We start from the raw sequence: 24707 nt of genomic DNA, 5'->3' as shown, positions 1-24707 counted from the left end.
TGAGACAGTTCTACACTTACCTGAGCCTCTGAAAATGGTGACTGCATATTTTCTAAAAGACTTGCAAGATCCTGTTCACAGTATCCCATTACCAGGAAAATACTGTAGAAATAAAAATGAGAAAGTGACCAAATTCATCATCCATTAATTAGCTTCACATATTACCTTAGTAGCACCATTAAATGATAGTCCAGGCCAACTGTATAAGGAGACACTTATATTCCTAACTGCATATAATATCCAGGTAAACAATGCATTACTTTGACACCAATCAAAGGATTACACTTCTGATAGTGACATATTCTCTTGGTACTACAGTGGATTAGCATCAGCACAAATCAGGAATGTTGTATTGATGCAATAGATATATTCTAAGTTTTACTGTTTTTTATATATTTATATATTTATATTTCCATCTTTAATCTGTCATTCTATTAGAACTGCCATTTTGTACATTTACCAGGTAGAGAAAACACAACCAAATGATCTTCCATTTTCCTCTTAATACAGAAGTAAACAGGGAGTGTTTTGTCAATCTTATCATGAAACGCTAATGAAAGATAAAGATTTATTGCAGGAAAGCTGTGTACACATATTATAAAATAAATTTTCTTTTAATTATCATCTATCCCATCCATTGCTGAGCTTGCCCTGAATAGAGCACCATCCCACAGTTCTACTATCCCATTCTGATTATGTGTAAGGTCCCCTTGTCTCTTCTCTCAGGGATTCTCAAAGACACCGCTAATCCAGTTATGTATTTGTTTCCAGGACTGCCTGAACCACATTTCCTGCATAGAGATAACTGTTTATTCTCTGGCCGTGCAAGTGCACCAAGCCTCTGGGCCTAACGCTGAACTCCTTCAGTGCATGTTCTCAGCTATGCTGTTCTATTTAAGTGGAAGGAAATCATCAATATAGGCTCAACTCAGAACATCTCAGGAACAAGTCCCATTCATGTTGTTATCTTACAGACTGCAAATTCATGACCAACTTGCAGGTTTGCATGGACCCCCAAATGAGAAATTTGGTGAGTCTTGTTTATATAAAAGGATAACATTTATAAAGAGAAACAAATTGAGAATTTGGATGAAAGTAAAGGTTATACTTTTGATATGGCTCACAGAGTAATGGGGCTTGGTTAGCAGCTCACTCAAAATCATACAGCCTGGAAACAGATACTTTTGTCCAACTAGTCCACACCAACCATCTGCCCAAACTAAACTAGTCCCACCTGCCCTGTATTTGGCCCATATCCCTCTGGACCTTTCTTCTTCCTGTACATACCCAAAAGTTCTTTAAACATTGTATCTGTACTTGCATCCACCACTTGATCTGGCAGTTCATTCCACATACTAACTACCCTCTGTGTAAAAAAGTTGCCCCTCATGTCCTTTATAAATCTTTCTCCTCTCACCTTAAAAATATGCCCCTGGTTTTGAACTCGCTCACCTTGGGGAAAAGACCTTGGCCATTCACCTCCTCTCTGACCCTCATGATTTTATAAATATCTACAAGGTCACCCCATAACCTCCTATGCTCTAGTCAAAAAAATCCTAGCCCATCCAACACTAACCTATCGAGGTGGTTTCCCACGACTACTTCTTTTAGCTCCACAATATTAGGGTGCCGCAGTTTAAGGAGCAGATTAATCTCTCGCAAACTACTTATGGGGATTCCTGCAAATAAACAAAAGAAAGAGAGAAGCTTATATATGCAGCTGATAGAATTGGGAGCAATAAAATCCTATTTGCTTATAGTTATGTCACATTATTAAACTAAAAGTAATTCCTCTTCAAAATGAAAACAACACTGGAAAGGCATGAGGTCATAATAGCTGCAGTGGAAATGTGTTTTTTTTAAATGATGATACCCAGCTGCATTTGGGCTTATGCTCACTTTCTCTTTTACAAATTAGTGGAATTAGAGGCTTGGAAAGAGTTGCTATGTTGCTGTAAATGTTATTGATGAATAAGTCCATAATTGGAAATCCAAGACCTATTAACATGAGCTTTGTTGCTGAAAATTGATTCAACTTTATGACCCCCAAGGTTTCATGGTGCATATTTATGAGATCTACAAAAGAGCAAACTGATTTGCTTACTATTCTTTAATCCACAGTAGCATTCCAGTTTACAATATGATGCAATACTGGTCAACGGTGGTGAGCAAACAGACATTACCAGTGAAAAAGCTAATGCTTAACAGAATAATAAGTGGCAGACATTTTAGCTACAACTTCACATTTGAAGAGGATGTTAACTTTAGAAACAACCCATTTGCTGCAACACATAAGAACCATTTCCATTAATATTGGATTAATTCTATAACCCATTGTGTTTGGCATTTGTGTCATAATAGAATGTAATCTCAGTTACAGTTTGGCATACACTCTAAGGGACATGACGAGACTCTAGTAGTAATCAATGTTTTCACAACTTAAAAATGAAAGTAATTATAGCAATTGCACAAGATGACACTGATTACACTTGCTTCCATTTTCTCCCCCCAACAATGAAAAGAACATGCTGCATGGGGTGCCATCAGCATGATTTAGTGGTCTAGAAGATGGTAGGTTCAAGGATCACTCCAGAAACTTAAGCACAAAAATGTAGTCTGACACCCTAGTGCAGTACTGAAGGAGTGGAGTACTGTCAGAGAAACCATATTTCAGAAAGACATTAAATTATCTGCTCTGTCAGGTGGATACAAAAGAACCTATGAATAATATCAAGCTGAAGCATGAACATTCTCTCTCGTGGCCTGATCAATATTAATCCTCGATCAACATCACAAAAATATATAATCTGGTTATCACACTGCTGTTTATGTTAGAGATCCCTTTGTACAAATTAGCTGATTTTCCTTCAAGGCAACAGTAACTATATATTGACACTCATGTGGTATCTGGCTGTAAAGTATATCAGAAAATCCTGGGTCTTAAAAGGTATTACAAATGGAAATCTCTCTTATTTTGGAAACAGCTTAACGAACTGGTAAATTGTGTATGCAAAATTAGACCAAAGTAATACTGGTTCAAAATATACACTTGGTGTGCAATGAGTTTTGGTATTATTTCTGAAATGTTTAGTAAGTTTCTAAAAAGAATGCACTTTCACAAACAGATTGAAAACGCCACCGATTTTGATATTTCTTACTTACCATCCCTCTCTTTATCCATTCGAACCTTCTTAAGGGCAACAATTTCATCACTTTTTGTATCATGAGCTCGGTCTAAAACATGGAAAATGTAAATGCAGAAATTACGACCTTGTGGGATCAGTTAGCTCAGCTGGCTGGGCATGTGTCCATTCAATTCCTGCACCAGGTGAGGCTATCATGAATATATTTATTAGTTCAGTCCTAAAAATGGGGACATTCTTCTTCTGTTTTCTTTCTGCTGTGTCGTGATGGAGAATGCCAAGTCTCCCTATATTTAATTAAGAAAGGTATATACTCATGGGATTCTGTAGGGTGCTTGGTCCAGTTGGGTTCACATGACAATGGTAGTAGACATACCACCAGAATGTCAAAGGGAACATAAATATACCCTGAGAGAATAGCAACTATATGTAACAAAAGTAACAAATTTCAAAGGTAACAGTATTATACTGATCTTGTTATCCTAATGGAAAATGAACTTGTCAGTAAAATTGTAATTTGTTTTTCCTCTTAATATAATCTTTATTACCAGTCAGTGAGAGCAATGTTTAAAAATGACTATATCAATTATAAACGGTTAAAATGGTCAAAAATACTCGGCTCTGAACTAAATGGGTACATTCTTGCAAATCCAGTGATGTAAAAATGGGAGGTTCAAAAAAGACTTTTTAGAACATGCCATCCAATTTTAAACAATCTTACTCAATAAAAATGAACTTCCTTGGGCAATTCAGCACCAGAGTTTTTGTCTACTTTGCTGCTTGCACACTGATCTGTTCTGGCACCCCTAGCAACCTCTGGTCCCACCTGATCAGGACTGATCCGAACCGCCCACTGCCCAAAGCACCCGACTTCAAATCCAAAATCAAAAATCCAGTGAGGCCTTGGTTGCGAGGCTGTCAGTTTTGAGAGTGTGTATCTTCAATGCTCTGACTCCCCCAGCTGTCAAGTTTCATTGTAAAAGGTAAAAACAAGGACTGCAGATGCTGGAAACCAGAGTCTAGATTAGAGTGGTGCTGGAAAAGCACAGCAGGTCAGGCAGCATCCGAGGAGCAGGAAAGTTGACGTTTCGGACAAAAGCCCTTCATCAGGATTATTAAATTAGGATAACAAGATCAGTATAATACTGTTACCTTTGAAATTTGTTACTTTTGTTACATATAGTTGCTATTCTCTCAGGGTATATTTATGTTCCCTTTGACATTCTGGTGGTATGTCTACTACCATTGTCATGTGAACCCAACTGGACCAAGCACCCTACAGAATCCCATGAGTATATACCTTTCTTAATTAAATCGAAACATCGATTTTCCTGCTCCTCGGGTGCTGCCTGACCTGCTGTGCTTTTCCAGCACCACTCTAATCTAGACTCTGGATTCATTGTAAGCAATGTTCCCCAGACTGTGCAGCCATAATCCTAAAGGTCCTGCACACACCATGAACAAGTTGGTCCCTTTAAATGACCAAATCTATATGGCCATGCAAAACAAAAATTAGAAGGGGTGTGCCCTTAACTACACATGCCCTTAAAATTTAGATTATAAGATCTAGGAGCAGAGCTGGCCCATTTGGCCCATTGAGTCTGCTCCACCACTCGATCATGCCTGATATGTGTCTCAACACCATTCTCCTGCCTTCGCCCTGTAATCCTCAATCCCCAATCTGGACGCCTGTGACCAGTGGAGTGCCAGGTCCACTACTTTTTGTCATTTATATAAATGATTTGGATGTGAACGTATAGTTAGCAAGTTTTCAGATGACACCAAAATTGGAGGTGTAGTGGACAGCAAAGAAGGTTACCTCAGATTACAATGGGATCTTGATCAGATGGGCCAATGGGCTGAGGACTGGCAGATGGAGTTTAATTTAGATAAATGCGAGGTGCTGCATTTTGGAAAAGCAAATCAGAGCAGAACTTATACACTTAATGGTAAGGTTCTAGGGAGTGTTGCTGAACAAAGAGACTTTGGAGTGCAGGTTCATAGTTCCTTGAAAGTGGAGTTGCAGGTCGATAGGATAGTGAAGAAGGCATTTCGTACGCTTTCCCTTATTGGTCTGAGAATTGAGTACAGGAGTTGGGAGGTCATGTTGCGGCTGTACAGGACATTGGTTAGGCCACTTTTGGAATATTGCATGCAATTCTGGTCTCCTTCCTATCAGAAGGTTGTGAAACTTGAAAGGGTTCAGAAAAGATTTACAAGGATGTTGCCAGGATTGGAGGATTTGAGCTATAGGGAGAGGTTGAATAGGCTAGGGCTGTTTTCCCTGGAGAGTCGGAGGCTGAGGGGTGACCTTATAGAGGTTTATAAAATTATGAGGGGCATGGATAGGATAAACAGACAAGGTCTTTTCTCTGGAGTCCAGAACTAGGGGGCTAGGGGCATAGGTTTAAGGTGAGAGTGGAAAGATATAAAAGGGACTTAAGGGGCAACTTTTTCTTGCAGAGGATGGTACGTGTATGGAATGAGCTGCCAGAGGAAGTGGTGGAGGCTAGTACAACTATAACATTTAAAAGCCATCTGGATGGGAGGGTTTAGAGGGATATGGGCCAAGTGCTGGCAAATGGGACTAGATTAGGTTAGGATATCTGCTCGGCATGGACAAGTTGGACCGAAGGGTCTGTTTCTGTACTGTACATCTCTTTGACTCTAAGAACCTATCTTTCTTAAAACTCTCATTGACCTGGTTTCCACAGCTTTCTGTGGTGATGATTTCCATAGATTCACCATTCTCCAGCTGAAGAAATTCTTCATCTCAGTTCTAAAGGGTCATTGTTGCACTCTGAGGCTGTGCCCTTAGCTCCTAGCCTCTTCGACTGGAGGAAATATCTTCCCTTCATCCATTCTATTCAAGCCTCTCAGTATTCTGTAAGTTTTAATAAGATTCTCCTTCACACTCCATAAAGTATACCCAGAGTCCTCAACTTCACCTCATGTGATCAGCCCTTCATCTCAGGGATCATTCTTGTAAACATCCTCTAGACCCTCCCCCCTACCCACCCAACCACACCAGTCCGCCACCCCCTGCTGCTGCTGCCCAATGCCAGCGCATCCTTCCTTAGATACGATGCCCAAAACTATTCTCAATATTCCCAATGCGGGTCTGACCAGAGCCTTATACAGCCTCAGTGCTATATCACTTGTATTCCAGCTCTCTTGAAATGAATGCTAACACTGCATTTACCTCCCTAACTGCCAACTGAATCGGCACATTAACCTTAAGAGAATCCTGAACGAGGACTTCCAAGTCTCTTTGTGCTTCAGATTTCTTAAACCTTTCTCCATTTCGAAAATAGTCTACACCACTATTCTCCGTATGAATATGCATAACCTCAAACGTTCCCACATTGTATTCCATTTGCCACTTCTTTGGCCACTCTCTGAGCCTGTCCAAGTCCATCTGAAGCCTCCTGCTTCTTCAACACTACCAGTCCATCCATCTAGCTTTGTATGAGCTTGGAGGAAAGGTTGGTTATAGTATCTTTCATGTGCATACTTCAATATGACTGTATCTATCCATCATAATAAATAACAGCCATTCAGCCTCTCAAGCGTGACTTGCCATTCAATGAGATAGTGTCCGATTTGATTGTGGCTTTAATTTAAAATTTTGTAGCAAACAAATAACGAACCTGAAGATTTCAAGAGCTTTATCAATTTTGAATAGATAAAACATTTAATGAGAAACAAAAATGATCTCCTGACACAAATACAAAGAAAATTAAACCGGACTTACACACAATACCATAGGTTCCTTCACCAATGCGATTTAATTTTACAAATTCTTTCACACTTCTGCTTCTTCCCAGCTGCAAATAAAAATATAAACAATTAATTTCACACAGACTTTCTGTCCAGGGTGTTTGTATAATGGTTGGAAGTACCTTTTTCTATCTTAAAAGATCTCTGCAGCAGCGAACAGACAAACTCTACTACTTGAAACAAGACTTATTCAGATATCTCAAATTGCTCGATTCCTCTAGAGTTTACTGACAGTCTACAGACTGGTCTTTTCAACACAAAAGATATCCATATACATGATGTCAAATAGATAGCACCCATTTTTATATTGAGGTACTCCACAAGAGTGAGACCAAGCTTGTTTATCAAGAATAATGAAGGAAAAAATGTGAACAATTTGTTACAAACTGGTCCTTTTTCTAAAAGCTGTTCCTTCTTCTCAAGGTTACCGAATCCTTGATCATAAAACAGCCCAGACTCCGAATCGGCTGAACTGGTACAGAGATAAAAGGGTTTACTGAGAGGCTTTTTGTTTGTATGTAAACAAATGAGTTTTCAGGCCAAAGTTTTTACGTTTTAGAAGTAACCTGTTTAGACAAGGGGACTTGGCCAGCTCTCGAGCTGTGCAGTGCAATTCAGAACTTTAGTTCATTCAGTTCAGCAGTTCTGTATGTGAAGAGAGGCTGCTGGAGTCAGTCCAAGTTGAGACTGGAACTTCTCTCTCTCCTTATGCCCTTCTCACTACAACCTGTAAGCCTCTGTTTCATTTTTACTCTGTGTTTAAGGAATTTGTTTATTGGGATGTTGTGTATTTTCGGAATAGCATAATTAAGTCTAGTTTGGATAGACTGAATTCTGCAGGTATTCTATATTTTGTTCTTTGTGTTTTATTCTGTAATTTTGTGAATAATTTCTTATCTGTTTCAAAACCTGGTATTCAACCGAGCGAACTTCCTCTGAGTAATTTTCACTGCACGCTTAGCAAAACAAATAGCAAAGTTACGGTCTGGGCTGCCTGCTTAAGAATGTTTTGAATGGTCTGGCTTTGTCCATTACAGATTGGGGGCTCTTTGCAGGATTTAAACAGCAAGTGGTAGGTGCTAGTGTCTTTATTTCGGGTGTTAGTTTGTGTGGGCAGACAAAGCTTGGGATAGCAATGGCTCTTTCAGCCGCCAAGAGTTTTCTGGAAGTGGACGAGGTGACTTTGGAAGTTTTACAGGCGAATAAGACCAAGCTGCAGGAGTTAGTAGACAAGCTGGTGTTGAAACTACCTCCTACTGTGAGGAGAGATGAGATAGTTACAGCAGTAGCTCAGCATTTAAATTCGCTGGAGAAACCATCAGAATCTGTAGGGATGGCAAAAATTCAATTGTAACTGAAACAGCTTGAGTAAGAGGTGAGAGATAAGGAAAGGGCAGCAGAAGTGAAACACTTTGAGTTACAATTAAAACAAAAGAAAAAGAACAAATGGATTTAGCAGAAGAGAAAGAAAAAGAGAGAAAGTTTGAACTTCAAAAACTGACACTTAAAAGGAAAGTCAGTTTAAAGGCTGAGGGTAGGGTTTAGTGAGGAAGAAAGTGAGTATGAGCATACTTATGGTAGGTGAAAGCCTGATGAGAAACTGTTTAAGTATGTTCAAGCATTGCCTAAATTTGATGAGAAGGATGTGGAAGTCTTTTCCATCTCATTGAAAAAGTGGCGAAACAGTGCAGTGGCCAGACCATGTGAGTTTTGTTGATCCAAAAAAAATTGTAGTTGGGGCTAGTGAGGTCTTTGCATCACTATAAGAGGAGGTATCTGGGGAGTATGAGATGGTGAAAAAAAGCCATCTTAAGTACGTATGAGCTTGTACTAGAAGCCTATAGACAACGTTTCAGGATTCTCAGGAGGGACCCTGGTCAAACCTATATTGAGTTTGAAAGGATCAAACAAAGTAATTTCAATGGATGGATAACAGCTTTACAAATAACAGCAAACCAATGATGCCCTTAGAGAGGTAGTTATTTTGGAAGAATTCAAAAATCCACTGCTTGAAGCAGCACAAACTCAGATGGAAGAACACAGAGTTAAAACAGCAAGTTTAGCAGCTGAAGTGGCAGATGATTATGAGCTGGTTCTTAGAACTTGGTTTGGCTTCCAGAATCAATTTCAGTCCATGAGGGATAGAAACTGGGGCAAAGAGAAATTCTCACGTGGAAAGGGAAAGGTAGATCTCAGGGAAGATCATAAGGATAACTCACCACAGGGTAAAAAGGAAACCCTTGAGGGGAGGGACAAAGAAGTTAAAAAGCTCCGGTGTTTTCATTGTAATAAAGTGGGCCACACATTTCACAGTGTTGGTGGGCTAGGAGAAAGCCAGATGTAGGAAAACCGGACAAGCCCGGGAGTTTTGTTGGACTGGTAACAAGAAGGACAGAGAAAGTTAGAAAACTGCATCAGAATGCACAAACTGATCAGAGGTTAAGCCAGATCTGCTTAAAAAAATATATATATGCAAGGGTAAAGTTTATTCACATAGGCCAGGAGTAAAGAGGTTATGATATTAAGGGACACAAGATCTGCTCAGTCTGTCATTCTGAAGCACGAGGAGATGTGTACTCCTGAAAGACAATGGCGAGAAAAGGTACTGGCAACAGGAATTCACAGTGAGACAAAAAGCACTCAATTATGTAAAGTGAGGCAAGAGTCCAGAGAAGAGGGGAAAATTTGTGGTAGGAGTACTGGACAAACTCTCAGCTCCAGGAATACAATTTGTCCTTGCAAATAATATCGCTGATTCACCGGTAGGTGTGCTGCCTACTCTAGTTGAAAGGCCAGTGGAGATGCAGGGAACTGAAACACTGCAGGATATTTATCCAGGAACCTTCCAAGATTGTGTCTTAACGAGATCGCAGAGTCATAAGCTGAAGCAGGAGAGATCAAAAGACGCAGATAAGGCAACTGAAATAGCCTTATCAAAGACTTTTTTTGATCAGATAAGTGGGACAGAGCAGGAATCAAATGTTAAAAATGCAACTATCTCTAGCTTTGCTAAGCTTATTGAGTTATAGCAGAAAGATGAGAACTTAAAGCAGTTGTATCAAAAGACATGTACATGGAAGGAGAGTGAATGCATTCCTGTGTGTTATTATTTAATAAATGATGTCTAAATGAGGAAATGGAGACCATCACACATTCAAGCAGATGAGAAACGGGCAGAGGTTCATCAGATTGTTTTGCCAGTAGGGTATAGAAAGGAGGTGCTGCAAGTGGCACATGAGCTACCACTTGGAGGCCATTGCAGACTGAGGAAAACACAGGCTAAAATACAAAGACATTTTTATTGGCCTGGACTTGACAAGGATGTAGCTGAATTGTGCCAGACGTGTCATACATGTCAGCTAATTGGAAAACCATAGGCAGTAATAAAACCTGCATCTTTAATACCTATTTTAGCTTTTGAAGAACCTTTCACAAGTCTTAATTGATTGCGTAGATCCCCTAACTCAAACAAAATGTGGGAATAAGTATTTATGAAAAATAATGGATGTATTGATTAGATTTCCCGAGGCAATCCCATTACGCAATAGCACACCTAAAACGGTTGAAGAAGAATTACTCAAATGTTTTACTAGATACGGAAGACCGATAGAGATACAGTCAGAACAAGGGTCAAACTTCACTTCTAAACTATTCAAGATGGTTATGGATAACTTGGGAATAAAACAGTTCAAATCTACTGCGTACATCCAGATTCACAGGCAGCGCTAGAAAGGTGGCATCAAACATTAAAGATCACGTTGTGGGCTTATGGTCAGGATTATCCAGATGATTGGGATAAAGAATTCTGTTTGTGCTTTTTGCAATCAGAGATGCACCAAATGAATAGACCAAATTCAGTCCATTTGAATTAATTTGTGGGCATAACGTAAGAGGACCATTAAAATTGATTAAATCAGAATTCAAAGACCACACATTTGGACTATGTGTCAAATTTTAGAGAACGATTAAATATAGCTGGGGAGTTGGCTAGACAGCAGTTAAGTATCACAGGAAACAGTAAGAAATCAAAAATTGACAATTTTGCCTTTGAGATGAAAGGGTTTACTGAGAGGCTTTTTGTTTAGATTAGATTACTTACAGTGTGGAAAGAGGTCCTTCGGCCCAACAAGATCACACCGACCCTTTGAAGAGCAACCCACCCAGACCCATTCCCCAGCATTTACCTCTTCACCGAATACTACAGGCAATTTAGCTTGGCCAATTCACCTAACCTGCACATTTTTGGATTGTGGGAGGAAACCGGAGCACCTGGAGGAAACCCACGCAGACACGGGGAGAATGTGCAAACTCCACACAGAGAGTTGCCTGAGGCGGGAATTGAACCCAGGTCTCTGGTGCTGTGAGGCAGCAGTGCTAACCACTGAGCCACCAGAGTCTTCAGGCCAAAGGTTTTATGTTTTAGAAGTAACCTGTATAGTAAAGGGGGCTTGGCCAGCTCTCTAGCTGTGCAGCTCAATTCAGAAGTTTAGTTTGTTCAGTTCAGCATTTGTGTGTATGAAGAGAGGCTGTGGAATCAGTCCCAGTTGAGACTTGAACTACTCTCTCTCCTTATGCCCTTCTCACTACAACCTGTAAGCCTCTGTTTCATTTTTACTCTGTGTTTAAGGAGTTTGTTTATTGGGACTGTTGTGTATTTTCGGAATAGCATAATTAAGTCTAGTTTGGATAGACTGACTTCTGTGGGTATTCTATATCCTGTTCTTTGTGTTCATTCTGTAATTTTGTAAATACATTTTTGTCTGTTTTAAAACCTGGTAGTCAACCTAGCTGACTTACTCTGAGTAATTTTCACTGCACGCTTACCGAAACAAATAGCAAAGTTACAGTCTGGGCTGCCTGCTTAAGAATGTTTTGAGTGGTATGGCCTTATCCATAACATAGTTACAACTGCCATGTGTAGTAATACACAAGTGCTAAAATGGATACTGAATGTTATTAGACTAATGGCTTATGGATTAGGCAACTCTCCATTGGGTGAATGTCAGAAAGGGTACACAGAGAAAGGGTCAGAAAGTCTGGGTTTAAGTCCCACCACTTGTGCCAGAAATGTGCTACAACATCCCCAAACAGATTGATACAAAACACTTCTAAGGCTCTTGTAGTGCAGTGGTGGCCTCCCTACCTCTGGGCCAGGGGACCCATGTTCAAGTACCATCAGCTCCAGAGGTATACATATCACACCACAGAACCTCTGCAGGCAACCTCTGCTGATTCTCCTGAGAATCTAGGTTGGAAGAAAGGACTTTAACATGGATCAGCACTGCTCAGATACCAGAGGTATCATCTTTGAAGATGTGAGAGTGCCCAAGAATGTTCTCATTGGAGAGGTAACTGGCTTCAAAATTGTAATGGAACCATTTGACAAAACCAGACTCCTGGTTGCTGCTAGAGCAGTTGGTCTGGCTCAGAGAATCCTGACTGATTAATTGATTGATTTATTAATTGTCATATGTACCTAAGAACAGTTGAAAGCTTTGTTTACGAGCTGTACAAGCAGATCACCATAAGGACATACAGATCATAGAGTTTAAAAAACACTTCAACAGAGACATATGGGTTACATTACACATGACGTACGCTAGGTAAAATCAACATTGGCAAGATCAACATTATTTGAAGTTAGAGAGTTCATTCATCAGTCTAAATACAGCCAGGAAGAAGCTGCTCCTGAACCTGCTGGTGTGTGTGTGTGTGTTGTGTTCAAGCTTTTGTATCTTCTGCTTGATGGATTGGTTGTAGGAGAGCATAATCAGGGTGCAATGGGTCTTTAATGAAGTTGGCAGCCTTTCCGTGGCAACAAGCCGTGTAAATGGAGTCCATGGATGGTAGTTTGGCTTCCATGATGGGCTAGTCTAAGCTCACAATCTTCTGTGGTTTCTTACAACCCTGGGCAGAGTAGTTGACATACTGCACTGGGACAATATGCTTTCAGTGGTGCATCTGTAAAAGTTGATGAGGGTCATTACGTACGTTCGAAATTTCCTGAGCCGCCTGAGGAAGAAGAGATATTGGTGTGCTTTGACTGTTGCATCCATCTGGGAAGTCCAGGACAGATTGTCAGTTATCATCACTGCAAGGATCTTGATGCTCTACACCCTCTCATCCTCCGCTCCATTGATATATATGGGGACATGTTCTCCTTCTTTCCTTCTCAAGTCAATGATCAGTCCTTTAGTTTTGCCAACAATGACAGAGAGGTTGTTCTCATTGTACCATGTCACCAAGCCCTCTATCTCCTTTCTATATTCTGCCTTGTCGTTGATAGATATCCATCCTACCACACTGGTGTCACAGATTCAGAGATGTACAACATGGAAACAGACCCTTCGATCCAACCCGTCCATGCTGACTAGATATCCCAACCCAATCTAGTCCCACCTGCCAGCACCTGGCCCATAACCCTCCAAACCCTTCCTATTCATATACCCATCCAAATGTCTCTTCAATATTGCAATTGTACCAGCCTCCACCACTTCCTCTGGCAGTTCATTCCATACACGTGCCACCCTCTGTGTGAAAAAGTTGCCCCTTAGGTCTCTTTTATATTTTTCACCTCTCACCCTAAACCTATGCCCTCTAGTTCTGGACTCCCCAACCCCAGGGAAAAGACTTTGTCTATTTATCCTATCCATGCCCCTCATGATTTTGTAAACTTCTATACGGTCACCCCTCAACCTCCGACGCTCCAGGGAAAACAGTCCCAGCCTCTCCGCTCAAATCCTCCAACCCTGGCAACATCCTTGTAAATCTTATCTGCACCCTTTCAAGATTCACAACATTTTTCTGATAGGAAGACCAGAGTTGCATGCAATATTCCAACAGTGGCCGAACCAATGTCCTGTACAGCCGCAACATGACCCCCCAACTCCTGTACTCAATACTCTGACCAATAAAAGAAAGCATACCAAACGCCTTCTTCACTATCCTATTTATCTGCCAAATCCACTTTCAAGGAGCTATGAACCTGCACTCCAAGGTTTCTTTGTTCAGCAACATTTCCGAGGACCTTACCGTTAAGTGTATAAGTCATGCTAAGATTTGCTTTCCCAAAATGCAGCACCTCACTTTATCTGAATAGAACTCCATCTGCCACTTCTCAGCCCATTGACCCATGTGGTCAAGATCCTGTTGTAATCTGAGGTAACCTTCTTTGTTGTCCACTACACCTCCAATTTTGGTGTCATCTCCAAACTTACTAGCTGTACCTCCTATGTTCACATCCAAATCATTTATATAAATGACAAAAAGTAGTGGACCCAGTACCGATCCTTGGGGCACTCCACTGGTCACAGGCCTCCAGTCTGAAAAACAACGCTCCACCACCACCCTCTGTCTTCTACCTTTGAGCCAATTCTGTATCCAAATGGCTAGTTGTCCCTGTATTCCATGAGAACTAACCTTGCTAACCAGTCTCTTATGGGGAACCTTGTCAAACGCCTTACTGAAGTCCCCCTAGATCACATCTACCGCTCTGCCCTCATCAATCCCCTTTGTTACTTCTTCAAAAAACTCAATCAAGTTCATGTGACATGATTTCCCATGCACAAAGCCATGTTGACTATCCCTAATCAGTCCTTGCCTTTCCAAATACATGTACATCCTGTCTCTCAGGATTCCCTCCAATAACTTGCCTACCACTAATGTCAGGCTCACTGGTCTATAGTTCCCTGGTTTATCCTTACCACCCTTAAACAGTGGCAGCACGTTTGCCAACCTCCAGTCTTCTGACACCTCACCTGTGACTATCGATGATACAAATATCTCAGCAAGAGGCCCAGTAATCACTTCCCTAGCTTCCCACAGAGTTCTAGGGTATAGCTGATCAGGTCCTGGGGATTTATCCACCTTTATGTGTTTCAAGACATCCAGCACTTCCTCCTCTGTAACAGGTACATTTTGCAAGGTGTCACCATCTATTTCCCTACAGTCTATATCTTCCATATCCTTTTCCACATACTGATGCACAATACTCATTTAATATCTCCCCCATTTTCTACAGCTCCACACAAAGGCCGCCTTGCTGATATTTGAGGGGCCCTATTCTCTCCCTAGTTACCCTTTTGTCCTTAATGTATTTGGAAAAACCCTTTGGATTCTCCTTATTTGCCAAAGCTATCTCATGTCCCCTTTTTGCCCTCCTGATTTCCCTCTGAAGTATATTCCTACTGCCTTTATATTCTTCCAAGGATTCACTTGATCTATCCTGTCTATACCTGACATATGCTTCCTTCTTTTTCTTAACCAAACCCTCAATTTCTTTAGTCATCCAGCATTCCCTATACCTACCAGCATTTCCTTTCACCCTAACAGGAATATACATTCTCTGGATTCTCGCTATCTCATTCCTGAAGGCTTCCCATTTTCCAGCCGTCCCTTTATCTGCGAACATCTGCCCCCAATCAGCTTTTGATAGTTCTTACCTAATACTGTCAAAATGAGCTTTTCTCCAATTTCAAGCTTCAACTTTTAGATCTGGTCTATCCTTTTCCATCACTATTTTAAATCTAATGGAATTATGGTCACTGGCCCCAAAGTGCTCCCCCACTGACACCTCAGTCACCTGCCCTGCCTTAGTTCCCAAGAGTAGGTCAGGTTTTGCACCTTCTCTAGTACGTACATCCACATACTGAATCATTGTCAGGTAAGTTGTAGGTGGCGTTCATATGGAATTTGGCAACACAGTCATAGGTGTACAGAGAGTACAGTAGGGGGCTGAAGACACATCCTTGGGGGGGGGGCTCCAGTGTTGAGTGTTATCGTGGACCAAGGTCTCAGTGTATTGAGATCAATCTGGAGAGGATAATGATGTTGAAAGTAGAGCTGTGGTCGATAAGCAGGAGTTCGACATAGCTGTTCTTGTTATCCAAATGTTCCAGGCATGAGGGCAGGGTTAGAGATATGGCATCCACTGTGGACCCGTTACACTGGTAGGTATATTGTAGGGGATCGAGGCAGGCTGGGAGACTGGAGTTGATGTGGGCCATGACCAGCCTCTCGAAGCACTTCATGATTATGGAAGTCAGAACTACAGGGCAGTAGTCGTTAAGGCACGTTGCATGTACTTTCTTAGGTACTGCGTGACGGTGGTGCATTTGAAGCAGGTGGGGATTTCAGCTTGCTGGATGGAGAGGTTGAAGATGTTGGTGAATACTTCCACCAGTTGGTCTGCACAGTGCTTGGTTGGTGACACTGTCCGAGCCCGTTGCTGACCCTATCTTTCCTTCTATGCAACGGGGAGAGGAGTTTATTTTTATTAAGAATAGTACCTCTTTTTATATAGAGTCATAGAGGTGTACAGCATGGAAACAGACCATTCAGTCCAACCCATTCATGCCAACCAGATATCCCAACCCAATCTGATCCCACCTGCCAGCACCTGGCCCATATCCCTCCAAACCCTCTTATTCATATACCCATCCAAATGCCTCTTAAATGTTGCAATTGTACCAGCTTCCACCACATCCTCTAGCAGCTCATTCCACACACATACCACCCTCTGCGTGAAAATGTTGCCCCTTAGGTCTCTTTTATATCTTTACCCTCTCACCCTAAACCTATGCCCTCTAGTTCTGGACTCCCCGACCACAGGGAAAATACTGTCTACTTATCCTATCCATGCCCCTCATAATTTTGTAAACCTCTATAAGGTCACCCTTCAGTCTCCGACGCTCCAGGGAAAACAGCCCCAGCCTGTTCAGCCTCTCCCTGTAGCTCAGATCCTCCAACCTTGGCAACATCCTTGTAAATCTTTTCTGAACCCTTTCAAGTTTCACAACATCTTTCCGATAGGAAGGAGACCAGAATTGCACGCAATATTCCAACAGTGGCCTAACCAATGTCCTGTACAGCTGCAACATGACCTCACAACTCCTGTACTCAATACTCTGACCAATAAAGGAAAGCATATCAAACACCTTCTTCACTATCCTATCTACCTGCGACTCCACTTTCAAGGAGCTATGAACCTGCACTCCAAGGTCTCTTTGTTCAGCAACACTCCCTAGGACCTTCCCATTAAGTGTATAAGTCCTGCTAAGATTTGCTTTCCCAAAATGCAGCACCTCGTGTTTATCTGAATTAAACTCCATCTGCCACTTCTCAGCCCAGTAGCCCATCTGGTACAGATCCTGTTGTAATCTGAGGTAACCCTCTTTGCTGTCTACTACACCTCCAATTTTGGTGTCATCTGCAAACTTACTAACTGTACCTCTTATGCTCTCATCCAAATCATTTATGTAAAGGACAAAAAGTAGAGGGCCCAGCAGCGATCCTTGTGGCACTCCACTGGTCACAGGCCTCCAGTCTGAAAAACAACCCTCCATCACCACCTTTGAGCCAGTTCTGTATTCAATATGATTAGATTAGATTATTTACAGTGTGGAAACAGGCCCTTCGGCCCAACAAGTCCACACCGACCCACCAAAGCGCAACCCAACCAGACCCATTCCCCTACATTTACCACTTCACCTAACACTACGGGCAATTTAGCATGGCCAATTCACCTAACCCGCACATTTTTGGACTGTGGGAGGAAACCCACGCAGACACAGGGAGAATGTGCAAACTCCACAGTCAGTCGCCTGAGGTGGGAACTGAACCCGGGTCTCTGGCGCTGTGAGGCAGCAGTGCTAATCACTGTGCCACCGTGCCATCCATATCTACGAACTTTTTCTGAAAATGCCTCAATGTTTTACAATGACAGAGCACTTAAGAGATTTTGGAACCAAACGAAGTTTAGCAGTGAACTGCAATCAAACAAAACAACATGAACAAGTGAATAGCTAAAAACAAGGAAGCACTATAGGAGAAAAAAATTAAAATATCTATACACAGAGGAACCTTGATTATGTGGCATTTGATTATCCGAATTTTGGATTATCCGGACAAGATCGCAAGGTCCCGATGCTTGGTTAAACTGTGATATCCAGCATTCGATTATCCTAACATAATACTCCTCATCCGATGCGTTTGGATATCGAGGTTCCTTTGTATTTTGCTCTTAGCAGAACTTGAAACATTCTGAACAGGAATTGAGAATATGACAAGCTTCTGTACCATACATAGATGCCTGGAGGGGGTGGGGGGGGAAAAAAGAGTGTGCGGGATTGGCGTAGGTAGGGGACGTAGGGGAGGGAGGAGTAACGGTGAGGGAGAAGTAGGTGTGGGGATGAGGGCAATTGGGGAGGGGCGTAGGGATGGGGAGGAGAATGGGGGATAGGGACAGAGGTCGAGACAGTGGGAGTGGGGGGGGGGAGGTGGGAGGCAGGAAGAGGCAGTTGAGTGAATTGCAGGAGGAGTTGTAGGACATGAGAGGAGGGGAGATGTGGGAAGAGAGTGTGGAGATGGGGGAAGGGGAAGATTGGGGTAGTGGGGAGAAACGGAAGGGCAGAGGAGATGGGGAGGGGTAGATAGGGGAGTGGGGAAATGGGGGAGGGGAGAGATGGGGAGGGATGTGGGATGGGGAGGGATGTGAGGTGGGGTGGGGAGTTGTGGGGTGGGGAGTTGTGGGGTGGGATGTGGGGCGTGGGGGATGTGGGGGGGATGGGGGGAGGATGTGGGGGGGGTGGGGAGGATGGGCAGGATGTGGTGGGGGGTGGGGAGGATGTGGTGGGGGGGTGGGGAGGATGTGGTGGGGGGGTGGGGAGGATGTTGGGTGGGGGAGTGGGGAGATGTGGGATGGGGGAGATGTGGGAGATGTGGGATGGGGGAGATGTGGGAGATGAGGGGGGTGGGGGGATGTGGAATGGGAAGATGTGGGGGGTGAGGGGGAGATGTGGGGGGTGAGGGGGAGATGTGGGGGGTAGTTGTGGGACTGGGGTAGATGAAGAGGTGGGTGGGGGGGGGGGGCGCTGCTCACTAACCGCCCACTGGCGCTACCTTGTCCTCCGTCGGCACCGTGAAGCTCCCTTCATATTTCAGCGACTTCAAGCGGATTTGATCAGGTTCCTCACCGCCATCCGCCATAATCCACAGCAGCTTCCGTCCCGGAGAGTCGGTGACCGAGTATCCACTGTCTCGGTGTTAACCCGGGAGGTTGATGGCCGACCATGACCCGCCCGGAGTGAGGGAAGCAGCAACTGCGCCCCCTCGAGGTTATCCAGAGGGTGGCCAACACTCAAAGCTGCAGCTCAATGCTGAACATTGATGCTGCTTAGCATTTATTCTATATGGTGCTTCAGGGTTGTCAATATTAGAAATATATCACTTTCACTAAGCCATTTAGATTCTTTAATTTCCTTTTCTTGTCATTAACTGTGGAATTTAATTTTTTTTCTCAACACAGAATAGGGAAACGTTTGCCTTGTGGATCCAACATTGCAGTCAAGGTGGTTTTAAACATGAAGCGTCCCTCCTGCTCCCACTCCTCACTTTCCATAATCTTTCAATGTCAAACTGTGGTCAAATTGAGATGAGGACCATTCTGTGCAGAGACTGGGTGGTCAGTGTGCAAGCACTTTATGTCATCATGCACAGAGCTTCTACCTGCCCCCATTATATAAAAACTAGGTTTGCTTACACTGACACAGAACATTTCATTTAGTTCAACCATACCCTGTTATTGTGGTACAGTTTGAGTGCTGTAATCATGCTTAAGAGAAATGTCTAGAGTTTAAGATCTTTGTGTTTTTTTTTAATTCAGTATGACTATGACTCTAGAATTATTTGAACCCTTGGACTTCACACCAGGGCCAACAACAGCATTTACCTTCAGTCCCCTTCCATCATGTGATTGTTTCCATAATTACTGGTGTAACCTATTGTTTACTTATTTGAGTTTAGTTTATACTTGGTACAGCACATGTCCCTCTTAGAAAGGTTTGTGCAGAAAATGCAACCACAAGACAATCAGAAAAAAAATCTGCATGTAATGTCTTTGAGGCCCTGCAAGAAAAGGAGGTGGTGGATCCCTTCACATGCTTCCCTGAGTGAGCTCTCAGTCATTAGCAGAATACCTCATCAACAGAACTTTCAAACAAGCATCAAGATATTGCTTACATGATGGCAGGAAGAGTTCTCCCAGTCAGATCCTTCATGCACACTACAGCAAATGAGAGGAGCAGAGAAATTGAGCTTTATTATGTCATTTCTTAATTAAGATATCCCAGACTTCTAAGAAGTCTGAGCAAAAGGTCCAGATTGAGAGAAAACACTGGAAACTAGATAAAATGGTTTGCTGTGCAGAGGGAAGACTACTGGCCAAATCAGAAGATAAAGTGGTAAAGGGGATATCAGAATATTTTAGAATTCTGGTGAGGGAGTAAAGGGATGAGGCTTCTTCTAAGGACATGTTGTTCAAGTCTGAGAAGGGAAGGTTAGAAGATAATTCACTCCAACCCATCTCACTTTGAATTTGTTTCATTCCCTTCTCTTAGGTATGACCATAACATTGTCAATGAACCTGCTGCCAAAGGTTTATCTGGCAAATCAACCTCTAACCAATATGGCCAAAAGCCAACTCTCAGACACTTTACCCTACCTCGCTCTGGACTATGATTCCATTACCAAACCTCAATCCATTGTTTTCAGGATTGTCACTGGTCTCATCTCTGGAGATCTTGCCCCATGGCGTTGGAACCCATCATGTCCAAAGATTCAATAGCCTACTTCTCACTGCTTACCAATTTTCACAAACATGACTGCTCCAATAGAGCTACTGTTTCAGCTTGTCCCTGCTCAGTGATTTCCATTAGTTTCCATTCGATTTTTCCACCTATTGTCCTGTCTCTTCTATATCTATATTTATGACTCTACCAACATCCTCTCTTTGTCTAATACTTTCCAATTTCCTGGCCTCTTCACCACAGATGTTTAATTTGTGTACAAAGCCATCCCCTTAGGGATACTGAGAGCTCTCCATGTTTTTTCTGAATGAAGACTCAACCAGATCCATCACCACCACCCTCCTTTACCTGGCTGAACTTGTTCTCACATTAAAAGACCTTTTAAATGCATTAATTTCCTTCAGATAAAAGATGACGCAATGAGTACCTGGATAAGTCCTTCCTTTTTGTGGTATATGTGAAAAATATTTTGTTCCAGTTCTACACTGGTTCCTTCCCTCACCTCTTTTTCCAACACAAGTGGTTGGTGCTACTAACCAACTTTGCCCTAAACTGGAAAAGTTTATCAACTTTGCTTCCAATTTCCATTCCTCTCTCGTATTCATAACCTCTACTCATGATTTCCTTTCCTTGACTTCTCTTCCATTTCTGGAAATTGGGTGTCATCAAACATTCACTATAATCCCACTGATTCCCACAGCTGCATCACATACACTTCCTGATACCTGCTTCCAAGTTTCCATTCATTTCTCCAATTTCCCCACCTCAGCTGCACTTGTTCTGATTTTTCAAGTTTTGATATCAGCATGTTGACAGGTCCTTCTGAAATATCAGTTGTTAATGTAACCTAGAATATTAAATTTAGTGAGGCAGAGTACCATAGAATGTATATGAAAACTTGAATTGTATTGCACTTTATGTATCAAATTAGAACTGTTTGTTACAATAACAAAAATACTACACACAAAAATCATAAAACACAAGAATAACCCCTTTGCCCCATGTCTGTGCCGAATGTAATGCTATTTTAACCTAATCACATCGGCCTGCATATGGTCCATATCCCTTGATTCCCTGACTGTTCATATGTCTATCTAAACACTTAACTTTTGTAACATACCTGCTTCTACCACCTCCCCATCAGCATGTTCCAGGCATCTACTAGCTTTTGTGTAAAAACTTGCCTTGCACATCTCCTTTAAACTTTCTCCCTCTCACCTTAAACCGATACCCCTTAGTATGTGACATCTCCACCCTGAGAAAGAAACTCTGACCATCCACCGCATCCATGCCTCTCATAAATTTTATCTACTTCTATCACGTCGCCATTCAGCCTCCATCGTTCTAATGAAAATAATACAAGTTTGGCCAACCTCTCCTTCTAGCTTATATACTCCAATCAAGTAACATCCTGGCAAACCTCCTTTACATCCTCTCCAAAGCCTCTGCATTTTTCTGAGAGTACTGTGCACAGTACTTCAAATTTGGCCTAACATCCCATGCAGTTGAAACATGACTTGCCAACTTTTATACTCAATGCCCTGACTGATGAAGGTAAGCATGCCATATGCCTTTTTTATGAACCTTCTATGAAGAACTTTCTTTTAAAAAAAGAATTTAGGTGATGTGATCCATTGCTTTGTGCAAAAGGAGAAGTTTTGAGAAACTATTTGAGAGGAAAACAATAACACTGGGACATATGCCAAAAATTATTTGTCAAAAATTGATAGTTAAACTAAATGAGGAGGGTTCAAGAGATAGTGACTTGGCTTGTTAAATAACAGTTATTAGAACACAAACTGCTTTATTAATTTATGGTCTTTAGACAATATAAAGTTGAATTAAATAATATTTAGGAAATAAAGTGAGGTTTTGGGAAGACAATAAATAATTCTAGTTCAAGTAGTGGCACCAATGCCTTTTATTATTTTAATATTTACACGAACAAAAATATTTTAAATACAAATAGTAAAAGATATTTAACAAATGTTATGTTTCATACTGCATTCTGGAGACATTATTTGTATAAAATTTGTACATTCCAAAAGAGCTTTGAAATGTATCTAAAATGCAAATGTCACAGGCAGAAGTACTACAGCATGTTAAAAAACTCTTGTAGCATCTATAAAGAAAATAAAATATCAATGTTTCGTTTTCATCTGAGCTTGCAACCAAATAGTATAAGAAAGAAGTAAAGTGACCATAGTCTTAGCAGACCATAGGATTACTCTCTCATTAGAGGGATTTGACTGGTGGTGGTTTAACCTGATGGGAGGTTGAGAAAGAGAATCCTTCACAGTAATCTCAGCCAGTGCAGCAATTGAACAGTTAGTGTGGTTCTAACCATCCAGCCAGAGCAAAAGATTTAGAAAAACTTCAGATCAGAAGCATTTATATTTTCACATTATGGTTTAAAGCCCTTGCAGCAGCCAAAATGGACTCGATGAACTCAGCTGAAAAATGTGTTGCTGGAAAAGCGCAGCAGGTCAGGCAGCAACCAAGGAGCAGGAGAATCGACATTTCGGGCATAAGCCCTTCTTCAGGTTCCTGAACAGCTTATGCCCGAAACGTCGATTCACCTGCTCTTTGGATGCTGCCTGACCTGCTGCGCTTTTCCAGCAACACATTTTTCATCTCTGATCTCCAGCATCTGCAGTCCTCGCTTTCCCTCTGTATAAACTCAGCACAATGTTCAAACAGCACTGCTGAATCACATTTCCCATATGTGAATCATGCCCCATCTCTTCTCTCCTGAAGAAAGTTAAACAGTTCAAAATGGGGACAGGACTTTGCATTCATGTTCCCTTCTACCATTGTTAAGATTATTTATATCAAACTGTTCAGGTACACATCTTGGGCAGGTGGGTTTCTACTGGACACAGAGACACCACCACTGCACCACAAGAGCTCTTCCACCATTTTAGATTTTAAGAAATGTTTAATCTATTTTTAGTCAACCTGTTCAGAAATGTAATTGCACATCTCTGGAAGAGGTGAGTCTTGAACCACAGCCTCCTGGTTCAAAAGTAGGGATACTACACTGCACCATAAGAACCCCTCTTCCACCATTTTTAAAGGACATGCACAAAGATTCAGCACCTGCTTTCCTTTATATTTTTAGTGTCATTACAGTTTTTGTAATTGTATAGACTGGAATTACAATTGTATCAAGAGCAAATTGTGAAGATAATCACAAAATTGAAATTGAATCAAGTGATTTCACTAAATATACAAAACAATTTAAGTCATGATCACATTATGCCCATTGAAATAATTGGGCAGTAGACTCTGTGCTCCTTTTGAAAGGAAGAAATATGTTCACTGTACCCTCTCAAAATGGTTTCCCAGATATCAGGTGGTGTTTGTTCTGTGGTTTATGGACAAGTAGAGTCAAATGTCTGGGAAGTTAGTTAAAAATGCAAACAACTTTCCAGATGCATATTGGCTGACCCTCACCATTTCAATGGGAGGGATTGAAAAGGCAATTGCTGCAAAGCTCATTGGTGCCAAGAAAAAGGAATTTCAAATAATGGCTTTCAAAAGAGTTAATCATAATTTCAATTTCCATCATTCCCTTCCCATCCCTCATACACTGTACCGATCACCTCAGTCCCAACCTGTTACAAACAGTTGGACATCACATGACCACATCCAGCTGAAGAGGTTGTTAATAACTCATTACACCATAAGGAAACACAGCAGGGTAGTCTTGGAGTATCAGCACAGAGGAATCACATCCAATCAGAAGAGGAAAAAAACCTTGCCTAAAATTAATAGCAACTCAGGCAGTTAAAAAAAAAGGACTAATTTGTTTCACGTGCATGATCATTTCTTTGTTACTGAAGCTTGGCCACAATGTCATCTAAAATAGGTAGAAAATTTCCAACTTCCACTGTCTTCAAGAGAGCCAAGGGATTGAATATTTTAGGCTTTTAATGTTTTTCATTTCAAAGGACTAGTTAAGAATACATGACTTGAGCATGTTACTATGCTAACAACCTGAGTGCAGGTTTCTTTTCTTGTAAACGTGTCGATGTTTTTGAAGGTGCAGGTACTTCATGTTTTTGTTTATATTTTATGTGTAATGTAAATAAACAGTTAACCTTTCTTTTGACATAAATTTCCCAAATATTTGTTTGTGTTTATTATTTAACAAAAAGGTTTAAAAACCTTTTAAAATTACATTTCATCACAGTCAACT

General features: G+C 41.6%; 1 protein-coding gene across 2 annotated transcripts in view; it reads right to left on the bottom strand.

Moving 5' to 3' along the window:
• cdk10 (cyclin dependent kinase 10) overlaps positions 1-19008 on the bottom strand; it is a 31229-nt gene extending 12221 nt beyond the window's left edge. The window contains exons 1-5 of one of the 2 annotated variants that reach the window (XM_043706675.2): positions 18822-19008; positions 6898-6970; positions 3163-3234; positions 1577-1679; positions 21-102 (exon numbers count right to left, since the gene is read on the bottom strand). In XM_043706675.2, coding sequence (XP_043562610.1) covers positions 21-102; positions 1577-1679; positions 3163-3234; positions 6898-6970; positions 18822-18908 — 417 coding nt within the window. In that variant the 5' untranslated portion in view covers positions 18909-19008. The remainder of the gene's footprint in view (positions 1-20; positions 103-1576; positions 1680-3162; positions 3235-6897; positions 6971-18821) is intronic. The other variant, XM_087995760.1, reaches the window with a different exon arrangement.
• Positions 19009-24707: the final 5699 nt, after the last annotated feature.

Source organism: Chiloscyllium plagiosum, unplaced genomic scaffold, assembly GCF_037043375.1.
Source record: "Chiloscyllium plagiosum isolate Xiang-an unplaced genomic scaffold, Cpla_swu_hap1 HiC_scaffold_17, whole genome shotgun sequence".
NCBI classification, from domain to species: Eukaryota; Metazoa; Chordata; class Chondrichthyes; order Orectolobiformes; family Hemiscylliidae; genus Chiloscyllium; species Chiloscyllium plagiosum.
The sequence above is the reverse complement of the archived record's forward strand: the minus strand, read 5'-3'. Positions and strand labels throughout refer to the sequence as shown.